The 25,350-nt window shown below is 40.2% G+C and overlaps 2 protein-coding genes across 3 annotated transcripts in view; one reads left to right on the top strand and one right to left on the bottom strand.

Annotated features, from left to right (window-relative positions):
• Nucleotides 1–3,218: 3,218 nt before the first annotated feature.
• HERC3 (HECT and RLD domain containing E3 ubiquitin protein ligase 3) overlaps nucleotides 3,219–25,350 on the bottom strand; it is a 110,169-nt gene continuing 88,037 nt past the window's right edge. For both annotated transcript variants that reach the window (XM_039218425.1, XM_039218426.1), the window contains exons 24-26: nucleotides 7,891–8,074; nucleotides 7,555–7,657; nucleotides 3,219–4,940 (exon numbers count right to left, since the gene is read on the bottom strand). In XM_039218425.1, the coding sequence (XP_039074356.1) occupies nucleotides 4,732–4,940; nucleotides 7,555–7,657; nucleotides 7,891–8,074 (496 nt within the window). In that variant the 3' untranslated portion in view covers nucleotides 3,219–4,731. The remainder of the gene's footprint in view (nucleotides 4,941–7,554; nucleotides 7,658–7,890; nucleotides 8,075–25,350) is intronic.
• Nucleotides 18,072–20,087, top strand: NAP1L5 (nucleosome assembly protein 1 like 5). Its single transcript, XM_039218429.1, has one exon. The coding sequence runs from the start codon at nucleotides 18,186–18,188 to the stop codon at nucleotides 18,768–18,770; it is 585 nt and encodes a 194-aa protein (XP_039074360.1). The 5' UTR covers nucleotides 18,072–18,185; the 3' UTR covers nucleotides 18,771–20,087.

Raw genomic sequence — 25,350 nt, 5'->3', positions numbered from 1 at the left:
TTATTAGAAATGTTTGCTTGTCTTGCAGAACACTCACAGAACAAGTTACTCACAACCCAAGGTTTTACTATATATATCTATAGATATATATAACATCTTAAGGGTAGAGCAGTCTATATTGATAGTCACTTAAGTTTAAGCAAATTCTCACAAGAACTAGAGTTTTACTCTCCACCTCCACATTTTATGTATGTCATATTTTATATCCTTTTGTGAATCCCTTAATTTTTCGGATATCAAGGATTTTACTACTTTTGTCTTTTAACCTTCATACTAGTTTTATAAGTGCTGTATGTTTGCTTTTACTCGTAAGTTTTTTTCCCTTCGCAGTTTTCTTCTAATTATGGCCTTGCCTTTTCCACATAAAGAATCCCTTGGGGAAACTGGGTGGTTGTCGTTAAGCATCTTATTTCAGCTCAGGTCATGATCTCATAGCTTGTGAATTCACATGCGGTGAGCTCAAACCCCGCATCAGGTGAGCACAAGCCCTGCTTCTGGTGAGCTCAAGCCCTTCTTTGGGTAAAACACAAACCCCAGGTGAACTTCACTTTTCTCTTCCTCTGTCCCTTGTGGAATTCTCTCTGCTCCTCACTCATTTGCACCCTCTCTCTCTCAATAATTTTTTTTTTAAAATCTCTTGAACATTTTTAGTAAGACTGGTTAGTGGCAATGAACTCCTTTATCTCATGTATGTGTGGGAAATTCTTTATCCCTCCTTCAGTTATGAATAATCACCTTGCCAGGTAGAGTATTCTTGGTTGTAGGTTTTTTCCTTTCAGCACCTTGAATGTATTATACCACTCTCTTCTGATTTGCAGTTTCCGCTGAAAATCAGCTGATAACCTTATTGAATTTCTTTTGTACATAACTAGTTGTTCCTCTCTTGCTGCTTTTAAGACTTTCTCTTTAACTGTTGACAGTTTAATTATTATATGTATTGGTGTGGATCTCCTTGGGTTCATCTTGCTTGCGGTTCTCTGTGTTTCCTGGTCCTAGATATCTATTTCCTTCCCAAGATAAGTTTTTAGCTTTTATTTTTCAAGTGAGTTTTCTCTCCCCGCACCCCCCCCCCCGGGACTTTCTATAATGTGCATGTTAGTACACTTCACACTATCCTAGAGATCCCTTAACGTATCCTCACTTCCTTTTCTGTTTTCTTTTTGATGTTCAACTTGCATGCTTTCCATTATCCTTTCAGATTGCTGATCTGTTCTTTGTGTCCTCCAGTCTACGGTTGATTCCCTCTGGAGATTTTTCACTTATTTTTCACACAGCTATTCTTCAACGGTGGTTGGTTCTCTTGTATACTTTTTATCTCTTTGTTGAAGGTCTCACAATTCATCCACTTTTCTCTGAAGTCCAATGAGCATCTTTATGACCATTAGTTTGAACACCGTATCAGCTAGGTTGCTTATCTCCATTTTATTTAGTTCCTTCTCTGAGGGTTTGTCTCATTCTTTCATTTAGAGCATATTCCTCTGTTTCCTCATTTTGTTTGACTTTCTTGTGTTTCTATGAATCAGACAGAAAAGCAACTTCTCCAAGACCTGAAGGAATGGCTTTTTGTGTGGTCATCCAATGTAGATTACACATGCCTATTTGGTTAGCCTGCTAGAGCAGTAGCAGGTGCAGACTAGGGGTCCCTGGGCCACTCAGCACTGGGGCAGTCCTAGTGGGATGGCGAGAGCTGGAGTGGGCACAGATTGAGGGGTCTCAGGGTACTCTGCACAGGGCACACCCAAAGTCAAAGTGGGTAAAACTTGTGTGAAGGGGTTAAAGTTACGCCATAGTGGGAGTACCTAGGTGTGGTAAGTGGAGCTGAGGTGTGCCATGCTGGGACATCTTGGGGTACTCCTTCCCCAGGGCTCTGGCCAAACAACTTGAGCCAAAGCAGGTGCAGGCCTAGAGTATTCTGGGATACTTTGCACTTTGGTGAGACAGCTGTAGTTCTATGGTGGGTGTTGTCCCGGGGCGTCTCAATATATGCCATGCTGGGGCCACCTTGTGCAGTCTTCTTTAGGAGATGGCCAGACCCTGCTGCTATCTGCACTATCAAGGTGGAGGGGGAATGTAAACAGTGGTACTCACCTGTCTCTTAGACTCCAAAGAGTATTCTGCAGCTCCCCCCTGTTTGATAGAACTCTAAGGCTCATTCCCTTATATTCTAGTTGCTCATTAAACCATGGTGTTTTTTTGTCCCAGTGCTCCAGGGTGCCCACAGCTGGTGTGGTCTACTAGGGCCCATGGCTTACTGAGGGCAGTGAGGTGGCTAGGGCATCCAGACACTGCTCCTTTCTGTGCTGGTGGAGGAGAGACATAAATAGTGGCACTTGCCAGCTTCTCCAACAACTCATGGTTTGGTGGAGGGTTAGTTCCTTTATATTCTAACTGCCCTTTTAAGCTATAGCTTTTTTCTATGCCCCAGGAGAGACAAATCTACTCAGGGTCCCTAGTACTCTCCTTCCTGCTTCGATTCACAGCACTGGAAGTAGGGTTCTTGTTACCATGTCTCCTGCTCTTGTCTATATGATCCCTCTATCCTTTGTTCTGCAGAAGCTGTCCAGTCAGCCCCCAGCTGTTTTTCAGGAGGAGCTGCTCTATAGATATGTATAGGTCTGGTGGTCCATGGAACAGGTGAGGGAGTTCAGGGTCTTCCCGAGCTGCCATTTTGGACTGTCCCTTCATGCACTCTTCTACGTCCACTGCTGCCATTCTCACTGCTCTCAGAGTGGGAAGGACTAACTCCTCCACATGTAGCACCCCCCACCTCGTTTTCTTCTTAAAACCAGGCTCAAGTCCTATCACTGCCTCCTACCCTCACCCCGAAGTTCTGAACATTCTGACAAATCCTGCTTGGTTACCAACTCAAGTTGCAATGCTTAGCTTGGTTCTTCAGCCTCAAAGCTACCTTCTTTTTCCTCGGTCCTATTTACCATTATTCTATTTCCTCTGATGCTCTCTTCAAATTGTTCTGGCCCTTCCCTAAATACGCTCCCATGTTCAAACCTTTGCTAAGGGCTTTTCCATGTAAAATGCCTTTTCACTCATTTTTCACTCGTGCCTTTTCAACCTTCACAAATCCCATCCATCCATAAGGCTACTTGCTGTCCCTACCCTGGGTACTGCCCCTGCTTTCTTCCCCATTCCCCTAGTGCTTGCTTTTACTTTCTTATGACTGGAACCAAATTTGACTTTGTATTATTTGAGCAGATAACTCTTCTATTGAAAGCAAGCCATTCATTCTGCAAATACAATAAGTTATAGTTTTAAGTTAAAACACCAAATTTATTGCATAATATTGAACTATATGCACACACATAGAAAATAAACATTTCATATAACTGTATATCTTTTTTAATCTTGTATTATAAAGACTGAAAAAACTACCAATTTAGCCATTGAAATAAGTTTTAAAACAACAAAAAAAAGCAAAATCTACATCCTTCATTGAGATTTGATGCTGTATCACGGTTCATAAATACTTCATTTTATATAAATAAGTCTTTCCTCTAGAGACTAGGAATTTAAAATTAGGCTGACATGGATTCTTTGATCATGTAGAATTTTCTTATCCCATGATGAAGACGACGGAGCATGTCATTATTTTTGATACATATATTTGCTTTAAACACAATCCCCCCTGAAATCCCACTGTAAACAAACATTTCAAATGCAATAAACAAAAGTTCCATAGTAAAGAATGTCCTTAAGTGTTAGCAATTAGGGAAAAGGAAAAAAAATAGAAATTTTGCAATTTAAATAGAAATTAAAAAAATAGACTGCATGCATCCACTAGAAGGAGAGGAAGGGAGCATTTAGTCAGATAACAATGGGATGAAGTGAAGGAGAAGAAGGAAAGTGGTAGAGGGAATAAACTGATAGGGAAAGACGACAAGAAATTTATTATTTCTACTTTCCTTGGAGAAGCAAATTGCTCCAGAAGCGAGATAACCAACGGGGTGGGGGTCTATCACCTCACCTTATTGTTGAAGGTACTTGGCTGAACAACAAAACAATATTCGGCTCAGCGACAATGCTAAGCTGCCTCTGTAGGTCCAGGCATAGGCAGAGCCAGGGGGAGATTGCTAGTCCCTCAATAACTTCTTATAAAGCAAGATGTGTTCACAAAGGCTCCCACAAATTCTCAAGAGTTCAGCCAAAGTAATGGACCCAGATCCAGCTTGCTGGAATTGGGAATTTCTGAAGTAGTCCTTTCCCCTTTAGTCCTTATAGCAGGGCTGCAACAAGCCAGGAGCATTTCCAAGTCTGCAGAGAAAGGAGACGTTCCGCACGTGCAGGTGAGAAAGGACACATTACTCAAAATCATTCTTGCAGAGGAATGAGCAGTTAAGAGAGGACAGGAAGCACTGTGAGGAAACATCAGGGCCGAGAGAGACATTTGGGAAGTAACAGTTTAAAATTCCACTGCCATTTTATCCAGCAGAGTGCAACATAACCACAAGTGCAAGGACCGCTACTAGGTAATTTGGTTTAAAAACAAAAATGCCTCCCATATTAAGAGCCAGTTTTTCACCCCATCCCTAACCCCTGATTTTTCAAAAGGGTTGCTTACTGCTCACAAGCCCAGAAACACATCTACTAGGTTCAGGATTCAAAAGTCCCAACCCACGTATACAATAAAAAAATAGAACTCCCTCCCCATGATTTACTGTATGGGCCTCAACATGGACACTGAGGAAGGGAGGGAAATCTGGGGCAAGCTGGGGAGCCTCAAGCCAAACTGAACCCCTCATAGTTGTCAAGGGCCTGGGTCAGCCGTGCACTCAGGATCTCTTTGCTGCTGTATTTGGGGAGATCAAGAAGATTGTAGCAAGTGTGGGCCACGGGCAAGTACTCCTCCCCGCTGGCTGTGGACTGGATGACAATCTGCAGGCTTGCCATACCATAGATGGGAATCCGATCACTGCCCGTCAGGAACACTGAGGAGAAAGGGAACCGGCATTACCAGCTACGCAATGAGGAGCTGCTCTCCACAGAAAGGAGAGGAAGGCGTGACACCCTGTGGATCTCCTGAGAAGTACACTTTCATGTGCCAATATGTATTGCATTAATATTGATACATGCTTGTTCTTATAAAACAAAAGGACTGTCTTTCAAATCCTGTTTTTTGGTTTTACATGGATAAAAATTTTGTTTTTTCACAGGCTCATTTCAGACTCTGATTATATACTGACAAATAATCCACCCGATTGATTGATAGATGCTTAAAAATGCCCTCAAATGAAAGATGGCCCCCATCAAATGTATATCCTCATAAATGTTATGGGCTTTCACAGAATCCAAGAGGAAAGGAATTACTGATATAGGAAAAGAAGAGCTGACCTTATGGAGAAACCAGGAAGAAGACTAACCTATGTGACCTCAAGGTCTCCTCTTACTTACCAGTGTCTAGCGCATATACCCCACCTTAGCTAATGAATATCCATTTGGGATCCGTTCGCTTCTTTCCCTATTTTTTTAAACCAGAAGAGTTGACACTGCTATTCAGTTAGACATCTCACTCTTGTAACACTGTGACTTGGCAAAAAAAGAACAACGCAGCTGTCTTTCCCTGTTTTCTGGCACTACATAACCTCAGAGTTAACTGCTAGAAATTACTAGAAACAAATCACTGGTTAAGGCGCACTTTCAACTAACCTATTACTTGAGGCTATGATATATAAACATTCTTGCCAAAATCTGTCTGTAGAGTTACTAAAGTTTTCCACAAGTCTAATGATCTCTGAAGAGAAAAATGTCTTTTAAGGAAATCTCTATGACCACAAGCAGCTCCCCTTGGTTCTTACAGCCCTATGAGCTCCCTTGATAAACTTTAACTGCCATTTGCCTTATATGCCACTGATTCTCAGGAGCCAATGTAATAACTGGCAGAGGAGAGGCAGGGCTTTTTTTAAGCATTCTTGTGTGAGCTCGACTTCCTCCATCCTCACTCCATGGGAGCACAAGAATTTGGGGGTAAATCTTGCATTAATATTAATATATGCTCATTCTTCTAAAGGGACTACCTTCAAATCCTGTTGTTTTATCTTATATGGATAAAAATTTTATACTATTCACCGGCTAATTTCTGATCCGATAAGAATCAAAGATTTCAACTATTTTTAAAAGGCTGAATTTGGGGATGCCTGGGTGGCTCATTCAGTTGAGCATCCGACTCTTGATTTCAGCTCAGGTTATGATCCCAGGGTCACAAGATCAAGCCTGCACCAGGCTCTGCACTGAAAGTGGAACTTGCCAAGATTTTCCCTCTCCCTCTCTCTTCTCTCTCATCCCTCTGCCCCTCTCCCCAACTCATGCTCCTTCTGTCTCTCTCAAATAATATAAAATAGAATAGAATGGCTGAATTTGTTCACCTAAACTAGGCTTCATTCTCCTTCCAGATATTACCCTTCTCAAATACCACCAGCCAATCACCAGGGACCATATATTGTAGGATTCCATTTACGTGTAATGTCCCAAACGGGCACATCCACAGAGCCAGAAGGTAGACTGGTGGCGGTGGGGGTGGTGGTGCTGTGAGCGGTTGGGAGGAAATGGGGAATGATTCAAGAGTTCAAGGTTTCAGGGGTGCCTGGGTGGCTCAGTCGGTTAAGCGTCTGACTTCGGCTCAGGTCATGATCTCATGGTTCATGGGTTCAAGCCCTGTGTCAGGCTCTGTGCTAACAGCTCAGAGCCTGCAGCCTGCTTCGGATTCTGTATCCCCCTCTCTCTCTGACCCTCCCCTGCTCATGCTGTCTGTCTCTCAGNTTCAAAAAAAAAAAAAAAAGGAACCTTGAATTCTTTTTTTTTTTTTTTTTAATGCTTTTTATTTATTTCTGAGAGAGAGAGACAGCATGAGCAGGGGAGGGTCAGAGAGAGAGGGAGACACAGAATCTGAAACAGGCTCCAGGCTCTGAGCTAGCTGTCAGCACAGAGTCTGATGAGGGGCTTGAACCCACGAACTGTAAGATCATGACCTGAGCCAAAGTTGTATGCTTAACGGACTGAGCCACCCAGGTGCCCCAAGAGCTCAAGGTTTCTTAAGATGATGAATATATTTAAAAATTATTGCTCGTTTCAAAACTCCATGAATATACTAAAAACCACTGAATTATATACACTTTAACTGGGTGAATTGTATGCTTTGTGAATTATCTCTCAATAAAGCCATTAAAACCATATCTCCTCAGTTACATCTGTAGTGGGCACTGTAAAATCTTCAAAAGTCTAGAGTATAAATAAGGGAAATTTATCAGATTCCATCGAAGTAATATTTAAAGATACCACATATAAAATAACTAATATTTTTAGAGCAAATTAAAAATCTGTGAAATGTTTTTCTTCCTTTCATGCAACACATCCTGTTACGCAACAAATACAGATTAATAGCCTGTGTTTGCCTGAGATACCATTAAGACAAGAAGTGTAAATTATTTCCCTTATTTACTCTTTTCCATTTAAAAGAGCTGACCTTAACCTATGGAGTACATCATCCTACACCACAGTCAACACTAAAATGTGGACAAACACCATATTAACATTACTGATACTTACAGAGAAACTTCTTCTTCTTTTCCAGTGGAAACTCATGAAATGTTTCCCAAAATAGTTTCACAGTGGGATGTGTGGCTGAGTAATCACCCTTGTAGATGGCAGTCTGCCCAAAAGAGACAAAAAGAAAAAAAACCCTATCTTAAAGGAGAATATTATTATAGAGGACATACATTTGTGTACCATTTGCAGTTGAGACTAAGAAATAACCCCTGAGATACAGGAAGGCTCCAATTCCTACTCAACCACAAAACACCTGGAAGGAGACCATGCTCTGGGCACAGCTCCCCAGGCCACTGCTGCTTCCTTGGAGGTAAAGATAATGCTGTCTCTGCTCACCTCTTCTAGTTCTTCCCAGTTGTAGTTGCTGTTCCCCACCATCATAGCCCTCAGTTCTGAAGGCTGGAAGAGCTCGAGCACCTTGCCACCACACACCTTCAGGAAGCCGCTGGAGAAGGCTGTGTACCATTCGTGAACTGAGATTTGGAAGACATAATTCACATAAGCATCCACGAATTCTTGCCTGCCAGAAGACCAGAGAAATAGAATACATTTAGCCCAAAGTCTTGTAGAGTTTATCAAGTTCACCTTCTAACATAGAGTTTGAGAGAGATGAAAAATGGAATTTCATCTAATTCTCACACCAGGAGGCATCCATCGGTAGGTTATACCGCCCTAGGATTCCATGGGAGTTTCAGGTGATCTGGGGGCCGGGAAGCCAGGTAGGCAGGGGAGGAGGCCGGGCAGGTAGAGCCATACCACTGACTTTATTTTCCCTGAGGAGTTCCGGGTTTCATCTTGCTTAGGGTCCTACTTAAAATTTAGTTTGGAAAAAAGTAAAGACTCTCTGATTTAAAAAAAAGTCTAAGATAATGATTTTAGGCTTCTTCCATTCTCTGCAGAAAGGAGTAAAGTTAAACCCTTTGATATTTGCATCCTCATCTATTCTAAAAGGTAATTTTATAACTCCTTTCTGGAAAGGACGGTCTTATACAATGGGTTCCATCTGACTAATAATCAAATGCAAATTAGGACAATAACTTCCTGCAAGTCTGACTCACAGCAAGTTGGCTTCCTGGGCTGCTTATTGTAGATAAGGAGTTGGTTTCCTGGGGAGGTTTCTGCAGGTTGCAGGTCAGAATTCTATTTTTTTTTTTGGTCTGGCCATCATCTGTATGCATTCAGTCTCTCACTAGTGGGAATGTACACTGTGAACTGAGACATAAACATCTAGGAGAAAAAGTTGCCAATATCTAAAAAAGTTGAAAATATAAATACCTTTTGACTGAGCTAACTCCACTACCAGGTGGGTGGCCCAGACAGACTCTCACATGAGTGCACAAGACAAGCACACAGATGTTCACTGCACCATCTTCTTCTAATATAGAGAATTGTAAGACACGAAACTAAATCTCCATTAATAGGAGAATGGACAAAAAGATGGTATGGTCACAGGACAGAAACCATTAAGCACAGCACTTTAATGGAATTAACTAGACCCGTATTTATCAAAATGAACAGAATCTCAAGAACAATGTTTGAGTGAAACCCAAGTTTTTGAATGTTAAGTACAATATGATAGCATTTACTAAGTTATTTTTTTAACATTTACAACAGTACCATCTGTAAGAGGCAGTGGCTCTGCCACTTACAGCTTGTGACCCATGGGTAAGTTATTTAATTTCTTTGTGCCTCAACCCCTTCATCTGTAAAATGGGAAAAATAAGAGTATGTAACTCATGGGACTGTTATAAAAATTAAATGAGTTAATCCATGAAGAGTTCGTAGAACTAAGGCTGCTTTATAAATATTAGCAATTATTACTGCTGGTGGGAAAACAAACTGATGCTGCCACTCTGGGAAATAGTAAGGAGGTTGCTCAAAAAATTAAAAACGGAACTACCCTACGACCCAGTAACTGCACTACTAGGTATTGATCCAAGGGATAAAGGTGTGCTGTTTTAAAGGGGCACATGCACCCCAGTGTTTATAGCAGTGCTATCGACAATAGCCAAAGTATGGAAGATGTGGTGTATATGTATATATACAATGGAGTATTACTTGGCAATCAAAAAAATGAAATCTTGCCATTTGCAACGACATGGATGGAACTAGAGGGTATTATGCTAAGCAAAATTAGAGAAAGAAAAATATCATATGACCTCACTCATATGAGGACTTTAAGATATAAAACAGATGAACATAAGGGAAAGGAAGCAAAAATAATATAAAAACATGGAGGGGGACAAAACATAAAAGACTTAAATATAGAGAAGAAAAAGAGGGTTGCTGGAGGGGTTGTGGGAGGAGTGATGGGCTAAATGGGTGAGGGACATTAAGGAATCTACTCCTGAAATCATTGTTGTACCATATGCTAACTAACTTGGATGTAAATTAAACAATAAATAATTTTTTAAAAAAGAAAAATCTTCAATTTACTAAAGAAAAATAAATATTAGCAATTATTATACGGCTTATGGCTATAAAATATTGTTTATGAGTATGAAATTATATATATGGTATATATAAGAAATGTGGGGTGATTTTTAAAAATAAAACCATTAGGGGTGCCTGGGTGGCTCAGTCGGTTAAGCATCTGACTTCAGCTCAGGTCATGATCTCATAGTGCACAGGTTCAAGCCCTACATCAGGCTCTGTGCTGATAGCTCACAGCCTGAAGTCTGCTTCAGATTCTGTCTCCATCTCTCTGCCCCTCCCCCACTCGCTCGCTCTCAAATATAAAAACTAAAACATCAAAAAAATTTAAGAAAAAATAAAACCATTAATGGAAAAAGATATTGGTCTCAATACACCCATTGTAAAAGTATAAAAACATGAAGGAAAATGTATCAAATTCGTAAGTGTTTTGTCTGTATAGGAAAGGAGGGTGAGGGATCAAGAAGATGTACAGGAGTCTCAATGGCATCAATCATTGTTTTCTTTTATTACAAAATCTGAAGCACATACTCTGTTTACTCTGGTTCATGGACCAACGATGTTTGTCATTTTAGTCTTTGTACTTTTCTGTATTTTAACTTTTCTCTAAAAACTAAAAACAAAATCTGACCTTATGACGACAGTAACTTTCTACTTCTCCTTCACTGTGGGATACCACTTCATAACACTACACTGAAACATCTTGCATTTCCTCCAAGCAAACACATCTTACACAATCACCATCTATACCCATAACTAACCAACAGGCAGTATAATGCAGTGGATAAGTAAGGCAGACAGGGATTCAAATCCAGGCTGTGCCATGCCCTATATGCTAACGACTAAGCCTTTCTTTTCTCATCTTTAAAATGGGTTAAATGTTCAGTTTTTTAAATAAAAGCCATTAAACTAGAAAGACTACTATACATCTTAATCACAGATGCTAAACGTTTCTCTCAGGCACCCAATGCACAACTTTCCTAAAACCCATTAGATAAAAATGAAGAGGATTTTCCTGGTACAACTAACTGCCTATGAGAAGTACCATCAACAGGATTTTTTCTTATAGACTGTAATGGTTAATTTTAGGTGTCAACTTGGCTTAGCTATGGTACCTGGGTGTTTAGTTAAACACTAGTCAAGATGTTGCTGTGAAGGTATTCTTTAGATAGGATTAACATCATAGACTTTGAGCAAAGCAGATCAGTCTCCATAAAGTGGGAGGCCCTCATCTAATCAGCTGAAGGCCTTAAAAGACTGTCTTCCACACCCTGCAAAGAGGAGGGAATCTGGCCTCCAGACTGCCTTCTGACTCAAAACTGCAGCATCCACTCCCACCAGAATTGTCAGCCTGCCAGCCTAGCCTGCAGATTTCCAACTTGCCAGCCTCACAATTGTGTGACAGATTCCTGAGGATGAGTATCTCTTTTTGGCTTTCTTTCTATATTATGTGTATGTACACACACGTGTATGTTCCCTTTGAGCTGGGATATCAGTTTTTTCCTACCTAAACTCTAACAAAAGCATCGGTCTTTCCTGGATTTCAAGTCTGCCTGCCTTTGGACTAGAACTACAACCACTGTCTCTCCTGAGTCTGCAGCTTACTGACTGCAGACCCTGGACCTGGTGTGCCTGCATTTATGTACATGTGTACACACACACACACACACACACACACACACACACTCCCTATTGGTTGTTTCTCTGGAGAGCCCTAACAGACCATGTAAATATCATCTAAATTAGGGAGGGGTGAGACTTAGTTTGATTAATCCTGAGGTAAAATTCTTCCACAGCTGTGAACCTGCATTTGTGTGTGTGTGTGTGTGTGTGTGTGTGTGTGTGTGTGTTTACATATATATCTCCTATTAGTCCTGTTTTTCTGGAGAAGCCTAATACAAATTTTGGTACCAGGAAGTGGGGTACCAATATATAAAGATAGCAAATATCTAAAAATGTAGGATCCCTGTGGTAAAGATAAAGGCTGTCAGAGTTTTGAGACAGCTGACAGAAAATGCCTGGATGCCTTGAAGAGACAGTTGATAGAAATATAAACAGCAAAGGAGATTCTGGTGAGGGCACAGAAAGAAAAGAGGAGAGCTGTAGAGAAAGCTTTTGTTGTCAGGAAATAAATACACATCATAAACAACAGGGCTAGAGAAAGGAATATTGAAACGCTTCTGGAGAAGTCTCACAAGGAAAAATGCTACTTATTGGAAATTGCAAGAAAAGCAATCTTGTTATGAAGTGGCAAAGAAGTTGGCCAAATTGTGTTCTACTGTTTTGGACCCCTGTGAATTGCCTGGGAAACCAACAAAGTTACTAAAAATAAAAACTTTTAAGAGCAGAAACACTGCCAGTCTGCACCAAAGAGACAGGGATGGACAAAATGACAGAACACTGTTAGACTTCTGGAATTCTACTGTATGAAATGAGCCTACCCAACTGACTGACTCTACAAACAGGTGTTGCCTTTTAAGAAAAGGAAGAAAGCCCCAAAGGCAAACCAGAGTCCAGTAAGCCTACCACTGCCGCCTAGGCTTAGGTTGAGGAACTAGAGCCAGTAACTTCTTGGCCAAGGAGGGTAGGGCCACCACCCCTGTGCTCCAGAGGGCACAGCATAGTCCCAAACAGGATTATTCTCCAAACCTCAAAATCTAGTACAATTTTTCCTTCTAGGTTTAGGACTTACTTGGGATCTATGACCTATTTCCTCCTGATGTCTCCCTTTTACAGTGGGAATGTCCATCCCATGCCTGTGCCCACCATCGTATTTGGAAGCAGATAACTTGAATCTGGCTTCACAGCTGTGGAAGAATTTTACCTCAGGATTTAGAGGATATTAACCTGATATATGAGTCAGAGTTCTGCAGAGAGAAACAGAACCAGTAGGGGGGGTATGTGTACATGTACATCAATGTAGGCAGATAAGCCTCAGGCTCTGCAGTCATCAAACTGCAGACCCAGGAGAGCCAATCATGTAGTTCTAGTCCAAAGACAGACAGGCTTGAGATCCAGGAGGGGTTTATGCTGCTGTTAAAGTCTGCAGGGAGGGAAAACTGATGTCCCAGTTCAAAGGCAGCGTCAGGCAGGAAGAGTGCCTGTTACTCAATCTTTTTGTTCCACTCAGGCCTTCAACTGATGAGAGCCTTGCACATCAGGGACAGCAATCTGCTTTACTCAGTTTCCTATTCAAACATTAACCTCATCCACAAACACTCTCAGATATAGCCAGAGTAAAATGTCACTAAGTATCTGGGTACACCATGACTCAGTCAAGCTGACACCTAAAATTAACTATCACAGATGAGACTTTGGACTGAGAACTGATGCTGGAATTGTGTTAAGACTTTGGAGGATGTTGGAATGGAGTAAATGTATTTTATAGGTGAGAAGGACATGACTTTTGGAGGGCCAGAGGGTGGAGTGTTAGGAGTTGGATTTTCTCCCCCTAAAATTCATATATTCAAGTTCTAACTCCCAGGACCTCAGAAGGTGACCTTATTTAGGTATAGGATCTTTACAGAGGTAATCAAGTTCAAAATCAGCGCATTAGGGTGAACCCTACTCCACCATGACTGGTGTCCTTATAAAAGGGGAGACACAGAAACATTCACTGAGGGAAGACAATGGGAAGAGACAGAAGAAGCCAGTCATCAGCAAGCCAAAAAGAGAAGCTTCAGAAGAAGCCAACTCTGTCAACACCTTGTTCTTGGACTCCTAGCTTCTAGAACTGAGATAATAAATTGTTGTTTAAGCCACTTAGTCTGTGGTACTTTGTTACAGCAGCCCTAGCAAACACATATACTCCAATCTCTGGATGTCAATTAGTATTGCTCTCAACACATTCTTTTAATAATGATCATTAACAGTTACAGAGTGTTTACTAGCTACCAATTATTGCAATAAATTCTTAGATGCACACTATTTCAGTGAATATTCAAAACTACCCTTTGAGTGGATTTAATGGTAGAAGAATGTCCCAATAAAAATAAATATGCAAAAATAAATTTTAAAAAAGTTTTTTCAGGTCGCAGAGATAAATTTTCAATTATTTTCCATTTAAAAAATTTTTCAAGTAAATTGTCATAATCCCAATTTCAGAACTGAATCCAAGACAAACAGCTGGTACATGGGCAGGGGCAGAAATTGAAGCCAGATGTCTGAATACAGACCTGTGCTCCCGACCATCTCATCTAAGTGTCCTCCCTTTCCTCTGCCTTGATTCTTTTCGTTTTCAATGTGACAGCTACATGAGAAATTACAATATGCTGAGATAAAGTTGTCACAACATGATAGCTCATCTACATTATTCACAATTCTGTGTTACTGCAGTCTCAATTATACACTAGAGTCCATAAAGCCCACAAAATGAGACAACTCTTAATGAAGTGACATTTTAAAACACAAGAATTTAAAAGAACAAGTACTACATCCACTGCCAATGGTTTAGAAGTCTGGAGTTAAATGGTAGTAAATTTCTTTAAAAAAGTTTAAGCTGATTCGGAGATTGATATAGAAACAACCCAATGGGGAATAGTACTCGGTAATAAAAGGGAAAAAAAAAGACTAATATACACAACATCACAGATGAATCTCAAATGCATTATGCTGAGTAAAAAAGGCCAGACTCAAAAGTCCACATGAGTATTATTCCATTTATAGGACATTCTGGAAAAAACAATTTTAGAGATGGATCAGCGGTCATCAGGACTGACAAGGAAGGGAAGGACTGTGAAGGAGTTTTTGGGATGATGTTACTGTTCTACATCTCAATTAGTGTAGTACTTACATGACTATATCTGCCAAAGGAAAGGACAAATTTTATTACACATAAATTAGTAATTACATTTTATATGTAAAATATATCTATTAAACATTAAATTATATCTCAATAAAAGACCTTTTTGAAACAAGTAGCCTAACTTAACATTAAACTTTAAGATTTCTGAAGACGGCAAAATAAAAGTCCTAAAAGATGAGTACATCCTGTTTGTCTCAAGCAAGTCAAATGGATTTTATTAAAATTCTGGCTTTTTTAAAAGTCTGTCTCAACTTCTACACTATAGGAGTTAGAAGGCCCAGTTTCTCCCTCTGATTCTGCCAACCAAGTAATACATATGGTAATAGAATATTTCACTTTATTTTTCAGCTTCTAAGTTCTTTATCTTTAAAATGAGAAAAAGCATTCTTAACCTCAAGGTAAATGCAACCATCAAGAGATGATAAATGAGGGGCGCCTGGGTGGCTTAGTCGGTTATTCGTCCGACTTTCGCTTAGGTCATGATCTCTCGGTTCGTGGGTTCGAGCCCTGCTTCTGGCTCTGTGCTGACTGCCTGCTCAGAGCCTGGAGCCTTTTTCTGAGTCTGTGATTCCCTCTCTCTCTGACCCTCCCCTGCTCACGCTGTCTCTCTCTCTCTCCTAGAAATAAATAAAACATTTAAAAAAAAAAAAAAGAGATGATAAATGAAATATATGGGGGTAGGACTGCTGACAATACTGACTCCATCTTTGGCCCTCCACCTTGTTCATGTTTGTTCAGTCACTACTCTTGGGGCTACATGTTCCAGGCCCCTTGGAGATTAATATACAGACCTTAAAATTATGGGGGGAGGGGGAGGGGCTTTTTTTTGGTCTCTCATGAATCTGTTAAAGATAACATGGTCTTCCCCTTCCTGGTGCACAGGTGGTTTCACAAGTTAAAGGTAGCTGTCAGGTGCACGCAAGCCCTTTGAGGTAATATGCGAACCCTTTGTTCTCGCTCTCGCTCTCGCTCTAATGCCCATGTACCTGTCTCCTCACCCTACAAAGTCTGGGGACTAACATCTGAATTTTGCGGAAAATAACTCTGCAGCTGCCATGGATCACCCTCTGCCCAATCCCTCATAAGTTACCCTGAATAACACTGTGTAAACTGCGTGGAGTCGCCTCCTTCGTTTTCTGGTGTCTGAGTGTCTTCTCAGTTTGGGGAATACTTAACTGTCCTTCCTTCACTAACAATGGATGATATGTGGAATACGTATAGTGTCAGCCAACCAAATACAAATGTATTATCACATTAAACTCAGATAAACTGAAATTTCAGCCTTAACAATAAAACCCAGTCACTACAAATGGTAACAGAAAAGGAAAAAGTAGGGACACCTAGGTGGCTCAGTTGGTTAAGTGTCCAACTTTGGCTGAGGTCATGATCTCAGGATCTGTGAGTTCAAGCCCTGCACTGGGCTTTGTGCTGACAGCTCTGAGCCTGGAACCTACTTCGGATTCTGTGTCTCCCTCTCTCTGTGCCCCTCCCCTGCCCGTGCTTGCTCTCTCGCACTTTCTCTTTCTCTCTCAAAAAAAAAAAAAAATTAACAAAAATTTTTTAAAAAGAAAAAGTAAATTATCTGGAGCAGAAAAAAATAAAATAGACAATAAGAATCACAAATACATTTTAAAGACTAGGATGTTTGCTAATGGTAATATATTGGACTTTTTGTAAAAGGTTCTTTTCTTTAAAGAAGGGCACAAAAATATCCTTTTTTCAAATGTTTATTTTTCTTTTTGAAAGAATGTGAGCAGGGGAGGGGCAGAGATAGAGAGGGAGACAGAGGATCCAAAGCAGGCTCCGTGCTGACAGCAGAGAGCCTGACACAGGGCTCAAACCCACAAACTGCAAGATCTTGACCTGAGCCAAACTTATCCACCCAGGCACCCCAAAAATGTCCTTTTCTAAAATAGAATATTATTGCAGGTTATCTCTGCATATTAATGAATGTAATTAATTGGTTTAGAAAACATTAAAATATATCAAGTGCTTGCTATGTGTCAACACTAAATGCTTTACATATTATTATCTAATTTAATATTCATAAAAACCACAAGATAGCACCAAATGTACTTCAGGAAGTAATTCCCTAATATCCATATGCTTGAATGGAAGAGATTCAGCAAATTCCAATACAGTGAAAGAGAAGCATTTAAATCAATAATGCTGAATTTGAAAATATTCCTTCCTAAGGAATCCCTAGAAGGATCATTTGTCTTCTTCCATACCTAAAATATGTGCCCTCACCCTTATTCAAGAAGCTATCACTTTGGTCTAGTAAACAACATAAGTAAAATAAAATGACTACTCAACTTGGTCTTAAAGAAGGAGAGTTCCCTTCTTAAAACCTTTTTAAAAATGTTCTGATACAAATCACCAGCAAAACCACAAAACAGATGCTGAACTGTGGAGTGCCTTGGGGACAATGTCTGTGTGACACATGTGTGTCTGTGCATCCCCAATAAACCACAGTACTTAATACATGCATTCACATGGATAAGATGCTGCCCTTACCCTGGGCTTAAGGTGTTAGAAAGCCTTGCTTTTCTTTGGTCCTTCTCCAGCTTTCTTCCTGGCCACAGGCCAAAGATTCTGAGGTAACTTCTGGAACACATTCCAGAATACCAACGGTCCTGAGATTCCCTATCCATGGCTCCAAAACTGCTTCCAAGGTCCATCTAGCTACGAGAAGACTTTGCCACCAATACATAGGCCGCTAAACAGAGGAATGACCAAAAGGGGCTGTTAATGGGCAAATGGGCATGCAAGCTGCCCTCTCTGCACACATGCACCCAGGTCCCTAAAGGGGTACAAAGTTAGTTCTCTCGTGCCTTCACCTTCTGTAATGAACTTCACAGAAATCTGAGAGGTGATTAAAGCCGACTCCACAAGAGTAAGCCAGAGACACCCAACCAACGTCAGCTGTGGGGTCACGCAGACAAAGGCCAAGACAGATATACTGACAGTTGTACATAAGGATCTGAGTGGGATAGAGGAGCAAACTGAAAAAGGCTGAGGCCATTCAAGCAATTGCTGAAGAGGGGGCCTTGGGCACCTGCTGTCATTCCCAGCCCAGCTTAACACGCAGGAAGGTACGTGGGCAGGGGTATGGGGGCAAGGTATCCAAGAAACAGGTTCTGACGTCAGCTGCAGTGCCTAGGAGATGGCAGGGTAGCAACAGGGGGAAGCTGGCGCAGTATGGGGGGCAAGACCATCAGCTGATTGTAGAGAGCCAGTCAAGGGCTGGCGATGAAAGGGCGGGGCCGCGGCCGACGTCACTGCCGCGGCCGACGTCACCGCCACTTGCCGCATCCGCAAGATCTCTCTGGTGCAGCTCGGGTGCAGGTCTCTGCGGGAGCCTCCCTAGACCTTTGCAGCTTCTCCTGTTAACATGGCCGACTCGGAAAACCAGGGGCCCGCGGAGGCAAGCCAGGCGGCAGCGGCAGCGGCGGCGGCGGCAGCGGAGGCGGCCGCGGCAGAGGAGGTAATGGCGGAAGGCGGTGCGCAGGGGGGAGACTCTGACAGCGCGGCTGGCGACTCCGACAGCGCGGCTGGTCAGACGGCCGAGGAGCCCCAGACTCCTGCAGAGAATGCACCAAAGCCAAAAAATGACTTTATCGAGAGCCTGCCTAATTCGGTGAAATGCCGAGTCCTCGCCCTCAAAAAGCTGCAGAAACGATGCGATAAGATAGAAGCCAAATTTGATAAGGAATTTCAGGCTCTTGAAAAAAAGTATAACGACATCTATAAGCCCCTACTTGCCAAGATCCAAGAGCTAACCGGTGAGATGGAGGGGTGTGCATGGACCTTAGAAGGGGAGGAGGAGGAGGACGACGAGGAAGAGTACGAGGATGAGGAGGAGGGGGAAGAAGAGGAGGAGGAGGAGGAGGAAGCTGCGGCAGAGGCTGCTGCGGAGGCGGCTGCTGCCAAAGATGAGGGTCCCCATTCTGCGGTGTCTGATGACGCCAAGAAATAAACGGGGGCAGAGATTCTGAAGAGGAGAATGACGCCGGAAACAAAAACCCTATTTCTTTCTTTTTTTTTTTTTTTTAATATTGGTGGACTTAAAAATAAGGCGCAGGTTTGGGACCAAAATACAATGAATCAATACTGACATTCCTAAAATTATATTCAATTGAAGCAATCAGATCCTGGCCAGCCCGTTTCAAATTTGATTTTCATTTTGAAACAATAAATATATCAAAAGGTGTTGAGGAAAATGAGTTAAATTTAAGATGATTTTTTCATGATCTCTTCTGTGAGGACTGCAACTGAGGCTTAGTAAGGGTGTCAAGTAGATGTGAAGTAAAGAATGTCACTTTGAAACCTATTCATCCCACAGCCATCACACTACACACGGAACACCCAGCCCAAGACTGAACATGTTCTCAATGCCTAATTCTTCAGTTTCTTTAGTCTGGACATTTTCCAGTGCAGGAAAAGCAGAATGCAAGAAGACTCTCATCTTAAGACTTTGCTTTTGTAACCCAGACATCAGCTTTACACTTGAGAGAAGAGTGACGAATGGAGGATGCCTGTGATGGAGATCATGACAGTACTGTTCAATGAGACATGGAAAACTGCCACTTCAGATTCTAAAGAATGTTCTGAATATTTGAATTTAGAAAAGTAACATGGTTCTGAGAAGGAGGGTGTATAACCTGTATAATATTGTCAACATATGTGTTTGTTATTTACAGTCTCATGTTTGTGTTTTCTTCGTAGTGTCTATTTACAAAAGTGTAAAAAAAAAAACCAAACCCCACAATGTTTAAGTATTAAATCCTTTTACCTAGCATTCTAGAAATATTAATTTACTTGAAAAGATGTAGAATGTAGCCAATTCTGTAAAGCATGTGTATTCAGTGTTATGTAGTTTGATCCTTGTGAAGTCTTTTTTGTCATGTAGCTTTTAGAATGTAGCTGTGAAAATTACCAGAACTCTTCAGTGAAGCTAATGTTTGGAAAAAATATACTTGAAGAACCAATCCAAGTGTGTGTCCCCACCCCCAGCTCAGAAGTAAAAGGGTTTAAGTCTGCTTGTATTAGCTGTGCCTTCATTATTTTGCTATGTAAATGTGACATATTAAATAAAAAATGGTGCATAATCAAATTTTACTGATTGAGGATAGACTGACACACAGTTAAGGATTTTTAGGAAGGACACATTTAATGTAAAGACTCAGCTTCTTTGTGGGTTTTGAATTTGTGTGACTCCGTGATCTATGAAGAAACAAGCATAAAGTTGTTTACCACTGTAGTGTTAATAAAACAGTATTTTCAAAAAACAAAAGGACTCAGAATACTCTGCCTGGAATCAAATCCCAGTTCTGCCTTTTATAAGCAATGAACCTCAGGCAATTCAACTGGTCTGTGTTCAGTTTCTCCTTCTATAAAAGGGGATAGTAACAGTCCCTTCCTCACAATTATGAAGAACAAGTCAGTTAATGCACAAAGTGTAGGCTAGTGTGTGACACATACTCAGTGCTCAAGAAATTTGAGCTATTATTTTATTATTGTTTTATTATTACATGAAAGATAAAGACACTGATTGGAAATTCCGTCCTCCTTCCCTCCTCAGGTACAAAAGGGGAGAAAATAAACATCATTCTATTCTTAAGTTTATGATTCTTCATCAGGGAAGAATGTGGCCTTTAATTCAGAAACAGGAAATTCAATAAACTGTCTCGTTTTGGTTTTCTCAATATAAAATCAAGTTTTGAATTCCTCTCAGAAGAGATACAAGACTTTTAATGTGATATTATAAATATACAAAAAAGTCTACTCCAACTTTACATTTGGGTACTCTGAAGTAAAAATAATTTAAAATTAAACCCCTCCATCCAAAATAAAAAACTGAGAAACATTTTCTTCCATTTCTCTTAAGGGTTAAAATTATGCAAAAGTGAAATTAGACTGCTTTATTTTAAGGACTGGAAGGCAGCTCTGACCTGCTGCTAATGGCAATAATAGAGTTAAATAAACCTTAATGTAGTACTGATCATCCTTAGGGCCAGGCCAACCAAAGGAGAAAAATCAAAATAACGTATTACATAAGAAGTAAATGATTATCTTAATAGAAGCAAAAAAAAAAAAAAAAAAAAAAAAACCCTAATAAAATTCAATATTTCTTATCTCTAGGAATAAGAGACTAGTTTTTTTTAGGTCCATATGGTAAAAGAAAAAAAGAAAGAAACAAATGAGTGTAATTATTGGGGAAAATTTTTTTTGCAAGCATGTAATTATATATAGAAAACCCAAGAGAATCAACTGATAATTATTAATATTGAATATGTTTGAGGAATTGACCACCTGCCAGATGAATATACAAAAGCCATTAACTATTTCTAGGTACTAATAATGATCAGTAATAAATGGAAAGACTCAGAATAGAAAGAAGACATCAAAATATTTATAAAAACCTCTAATAAAAATATGTATTGCCTATGTGAAAAGGAAAAAAATTCAGAAAGAAATGTAAAGGTCTTTGGATGGTAAAATCAAATATCACAAAAGTGATAAATTAACTCTTAATTTATCACATTCAAAACCCAAACTGAATCTGGAACTTAATATAATTAACCTAATATTGACCTGTATGAATAGCTAAGGAAACCAGCAATATGGAAGCTTTCACCTTAGATTACAGGTGAAATTTTTTTAAGTGAAGAAAATACATTATGTATTTATCAATTACTGGACAAGGGAAGGCTGAGATTGGTAATATAAGACCAAAAAAAGAACAGACATGACAACACACAAATTAATATATTGTAAAGATTTAAACACAAGCACACTACACATTTTCAAAAGCAAACAGCTGGGAATACAATTTACAATAAATATGGATGGCAAAGGGTTTAAGAGTCTTAATGTGATAGAGTCCCTACAAATCATATGAAAATCATTTAGTCTCAATACAGAAATACATAAAGGATATCAGCAGACTACTTTAAAAAGAGGAAATACTGCAACCCTGTTTGGGGCAGAAAGACACATCCTGAGAGGGCAGGACTAGGTTGACCAGGACTCCAGCGAGGTCTGGTACACACGCATTCCCCGCCGAGCGCTCTGGCCAGCAGTCTTTCTTCCACTTACAAGATTTTAGCTGTAGGGTTTTCTAGCTACCAGTCACACCACTGCTGGCCACTTTCCCAGGATACAGGGATGTTTACGATGCCTTTCATACTGTCAATTTCCACCGTGTCCTAACTGGGTTGAGCTTTACCCTCTGTTTCCTGCACTGCTTATTTGATAGTTTCTCAGGCAGCCATAAAACTTGGATGTTAACATCTAGCAGGATACTCTGCCTTCAAGATGGGTCAAACATTATCACTCAGAAACCATTTGTAATCCATTATATGGCCAAATTTGTCAGTAATGCACAAAACGACTGGCAGAAAGAAAAGCGACATGCATTACACATTCAATTCAGTCTCTCAGAGCATTACGCAGAAAAGTGTCGCATCCCAAGCATGACACAGCAGTTCTCCCTGCCTGAGAGTTAATGCTCAAGGCAGACACAGAGACACATTTGCACGTGCACACAACATGTACACAAACATTTTTTATTGAGGAGAAAGTCACATAAAATTAACCATTAAAATTAACAATTCAGTGGCATTTAGTACATTCACAATATTGTCTGCTTCTAATTCACAGTAAAATACATCAAAGCTCTGCAGAATATGTAAAGTAGCCTATGTGTGGAAGAAATGCAAAATTTTACAAATGCAAGAGAATTTATTACTTTTTTTAAAAGAGAATACTTAGTGTTTATAAGGATTCGGCAAAATGAGCACTCTCATACACTGATGATAATGTGAAGTTGTATATAATTCATTAGCAAAATCAATTTAGCAAAAACATTTATCAACTGATTCAAAATGATATACACTAATTCAATTTCATCCTTGGGATCTTATCCATTAAAAAGCAATTTTAAAGGCAAACAAAGCTTTATACACAAAAGACGCTTTAGAAGTCTTATTAAAAATGAAGGAGGAGGAGAGCGAAAAAAGAACACAGAAGCCCAATACCCCAAAGTGAGAGAACAGAACACACACATTCACAAGGTTAGACTGGGTAGTCATTATTAAAGGTACCCATGAGGGCTTTGTAATTACATGGTAAACAGAAGCATTGTCTCAAGCTAATTTTAAAAATTCAGACATATAATTTTACACATATATAGTATATTTTTAACTATGCCAACTATGTTTTTTTTTTTACCTGCATAGTGTGCCTGAAAGGAAAACATCAAACTCTTCTAATTCATTTTTCATACTGGGTTGGGGAAGGGGTGGTGGACGGACACTCAAGTTCTGGTCTTGGCCTCTATGGGGCAATGTGCTTGTGCTAACATTTATGGAGCACAGGCTCTCACTCAAAATGCCTGGCTTTGAATCCTGCCTTTAGCTTTGAATCCTAGATTTCTAGCTGTGTAACCTTGAACAAATAACTTGTGCCTCTCTGTGCCTCAGTTTCTGCATCTGTAAAGTGGGGAGGATTACATGTGAAGTGCTTAAGTATAGTGCTTGACAAATGTAAGCACTTAAGAAATGTTACTGGCACTTTAATTATCTGCTATTCCTGTAACAGCCCAATGCAACTACAAGGTAGATCTTAAAGATTACAACCTCTTAGAGACTATCTCAAGAGATCAACTCAAGTCTTTCAGCAGTCCTAACTTCAGTAGATGTTAAGCTAGAAGTGTTTGTCATGTATGAGTTTTATTCTCGGGTTCTCTCTATGGAATCAGGGTGCTCTTTGGAGCACTCACTTTAACCCTGGCATGCCTCACTGTATGGTGTTTTTACTACTCTCCCTCTCCGTTTTTCAATATGACAGAAATGGGGGGAAAACATCAACTGCATTTGACTACATTAAATTGAAGTCAATTTGGAGGAATGTAGAATGATACATGGATTTTTCATTAATGGTAATAACACCATATTACAGTGTATGAAGAATACTTAACGATGAGTGGTCATTACGCAGATGTGATTACCAGCTGTGGCAAGATTTGGCTATGATGTAGCCACCAGCAATCACCCACAGATGTTGCTTTACTTGGATGTTTAAAACTCATTTGCCTGTCTGAAGCTCTTGTCCAAGGATAGAATGCAATTTTAAGACCAAATAGAATACAATAAATTATGGATAAAGAATTGGTACCTTTCTGGCATTTTCCTCCAGGGCAGCAGTGACAGCAAATACCCAACTGTTAACTCAACAAAAAAGTTTCAATGCCAGCAGTATCTGTGTACTCAGCTGCCCAAGTTAAAATCCAGCAGGATTTAAATAGTTCTTTCAACTACTGTTCTTAGACCCATCTAAGAAATAACCAAAAAGGACCCCGAGCCCCCTTGATGAGCTTATGACACATAATAGACAAGAGGAAAAACAGCTGCAATAATTAACCTTGCACAGTTATACACATTTCTTATCAGGATCTCAAAATGCTTTACTGATAAGATTTCTGCTTTCACAGCATAAAATAAAAAAACAGAAATTCACTCACGTCTTTCTAGTTGTCCCTAACCATGAGAGTGGTACTAAGCAATGTGGCAACAATCACACTAAGTTCTCAGAAGCCTCTCCAGTAGGTAACTGTGTGACAGAAACAAGGTCTGCCTCCTGTCACAAGTACAAAGCCATGTACAACAGTGCCTAAAACAGCATGGATGAGTTCACTGTGTGCTCAATGAGTGCTAGTGACCCAGAAAAGCCAAAACCCAAACTTCACTAAAGACGGAAGCTGTTACACACTTTCAACTCAAACAGGATATACTGGCAATTAAAGCAGGAATCCACCAACCTCAGCCTGGCAATATTTAAAACCACGGCACTCTTCACTGTACAAAGACTTGAACACTTTTGAAGCTACTTTTTATAATGTCATGGTATTAGAATAATGGAGTTTCATAACACAAATAAAAAATGATGTGGGTTTCCTTCTTTTTACTCTCTTAAACTTCTGTATTATCGTTCTTTTAAGGAAACTGTGTGTCATCAGAACATCCTTGAAATGTGTTATAGAAGCAGTTCTGAAGTCAATTAGAGGAGAATAACTACAAAGTAAGAGGAAAGGAACCCACGTGCCTTGTAAACAAAAGTACACTCTTCCACACTGACTCTAAGCACCACTCTTGGGCTTAAGCACTGTCCGTGAGTGTTTATGTGTCAGCATCAGATATAAACAGTGGAGAAGGAAAAGCAGAAGGAGAAAAAAGAAAGTGTACCAGAAACCTATTTCTATCACAACTCCTTTGCTCACAAACCAACAGTGGTCTCTTACTACATGCTGAATGAAGTCTAAACCTCTCTAACTTCCAAAGACTTCTACAATCTAACCCCCAAGGCTAAGCTTGAGTGAGTCCTCCAAATGAAGCCCCCCAGCAATGCCCCTCACACTCCACCTACTCACTGTTCCCTCCCTGAAGTAACAACGAAGATTCAGCTATCACTTTATGGAGCACCTTTCACTTTTTACTGTGGTCTCTGCCTCTGTTATTCAATCTTAGGAGGCTTCCTAACCTAGCTCTATGCCATAT

This window comes from Hyaena hyaena, unplaced genomic scaffold (assembly GCF_003009895.1).
Source record: "Hyaena hyaena isolate Hyena2069 unplaced genomic scaffold, ASM300989v1 scaffold_764, whole genome shotgun sequence".
NCBI classification, from domain to species: Eukaryota; Metazoa; Chordata; class Mammalia; order Carnivora; family Hyaenidae; genus Hyaena; species Hyaena hyaena.
Note: the sequence above shows the minus strand (reverse complement) of the source record. Positions and strands in the feature narration are given on the sequence as shown.

Excerpts from the sequence above, each read along its gene's own strand:
- NAP1L5 (XM_039218429.1), top strand. The coding sequence starts at position 18,186 with ATGGCCGACTCGGAAAACCAGGGGCCCGCGGAGGCAAGCCAGGCGGCA.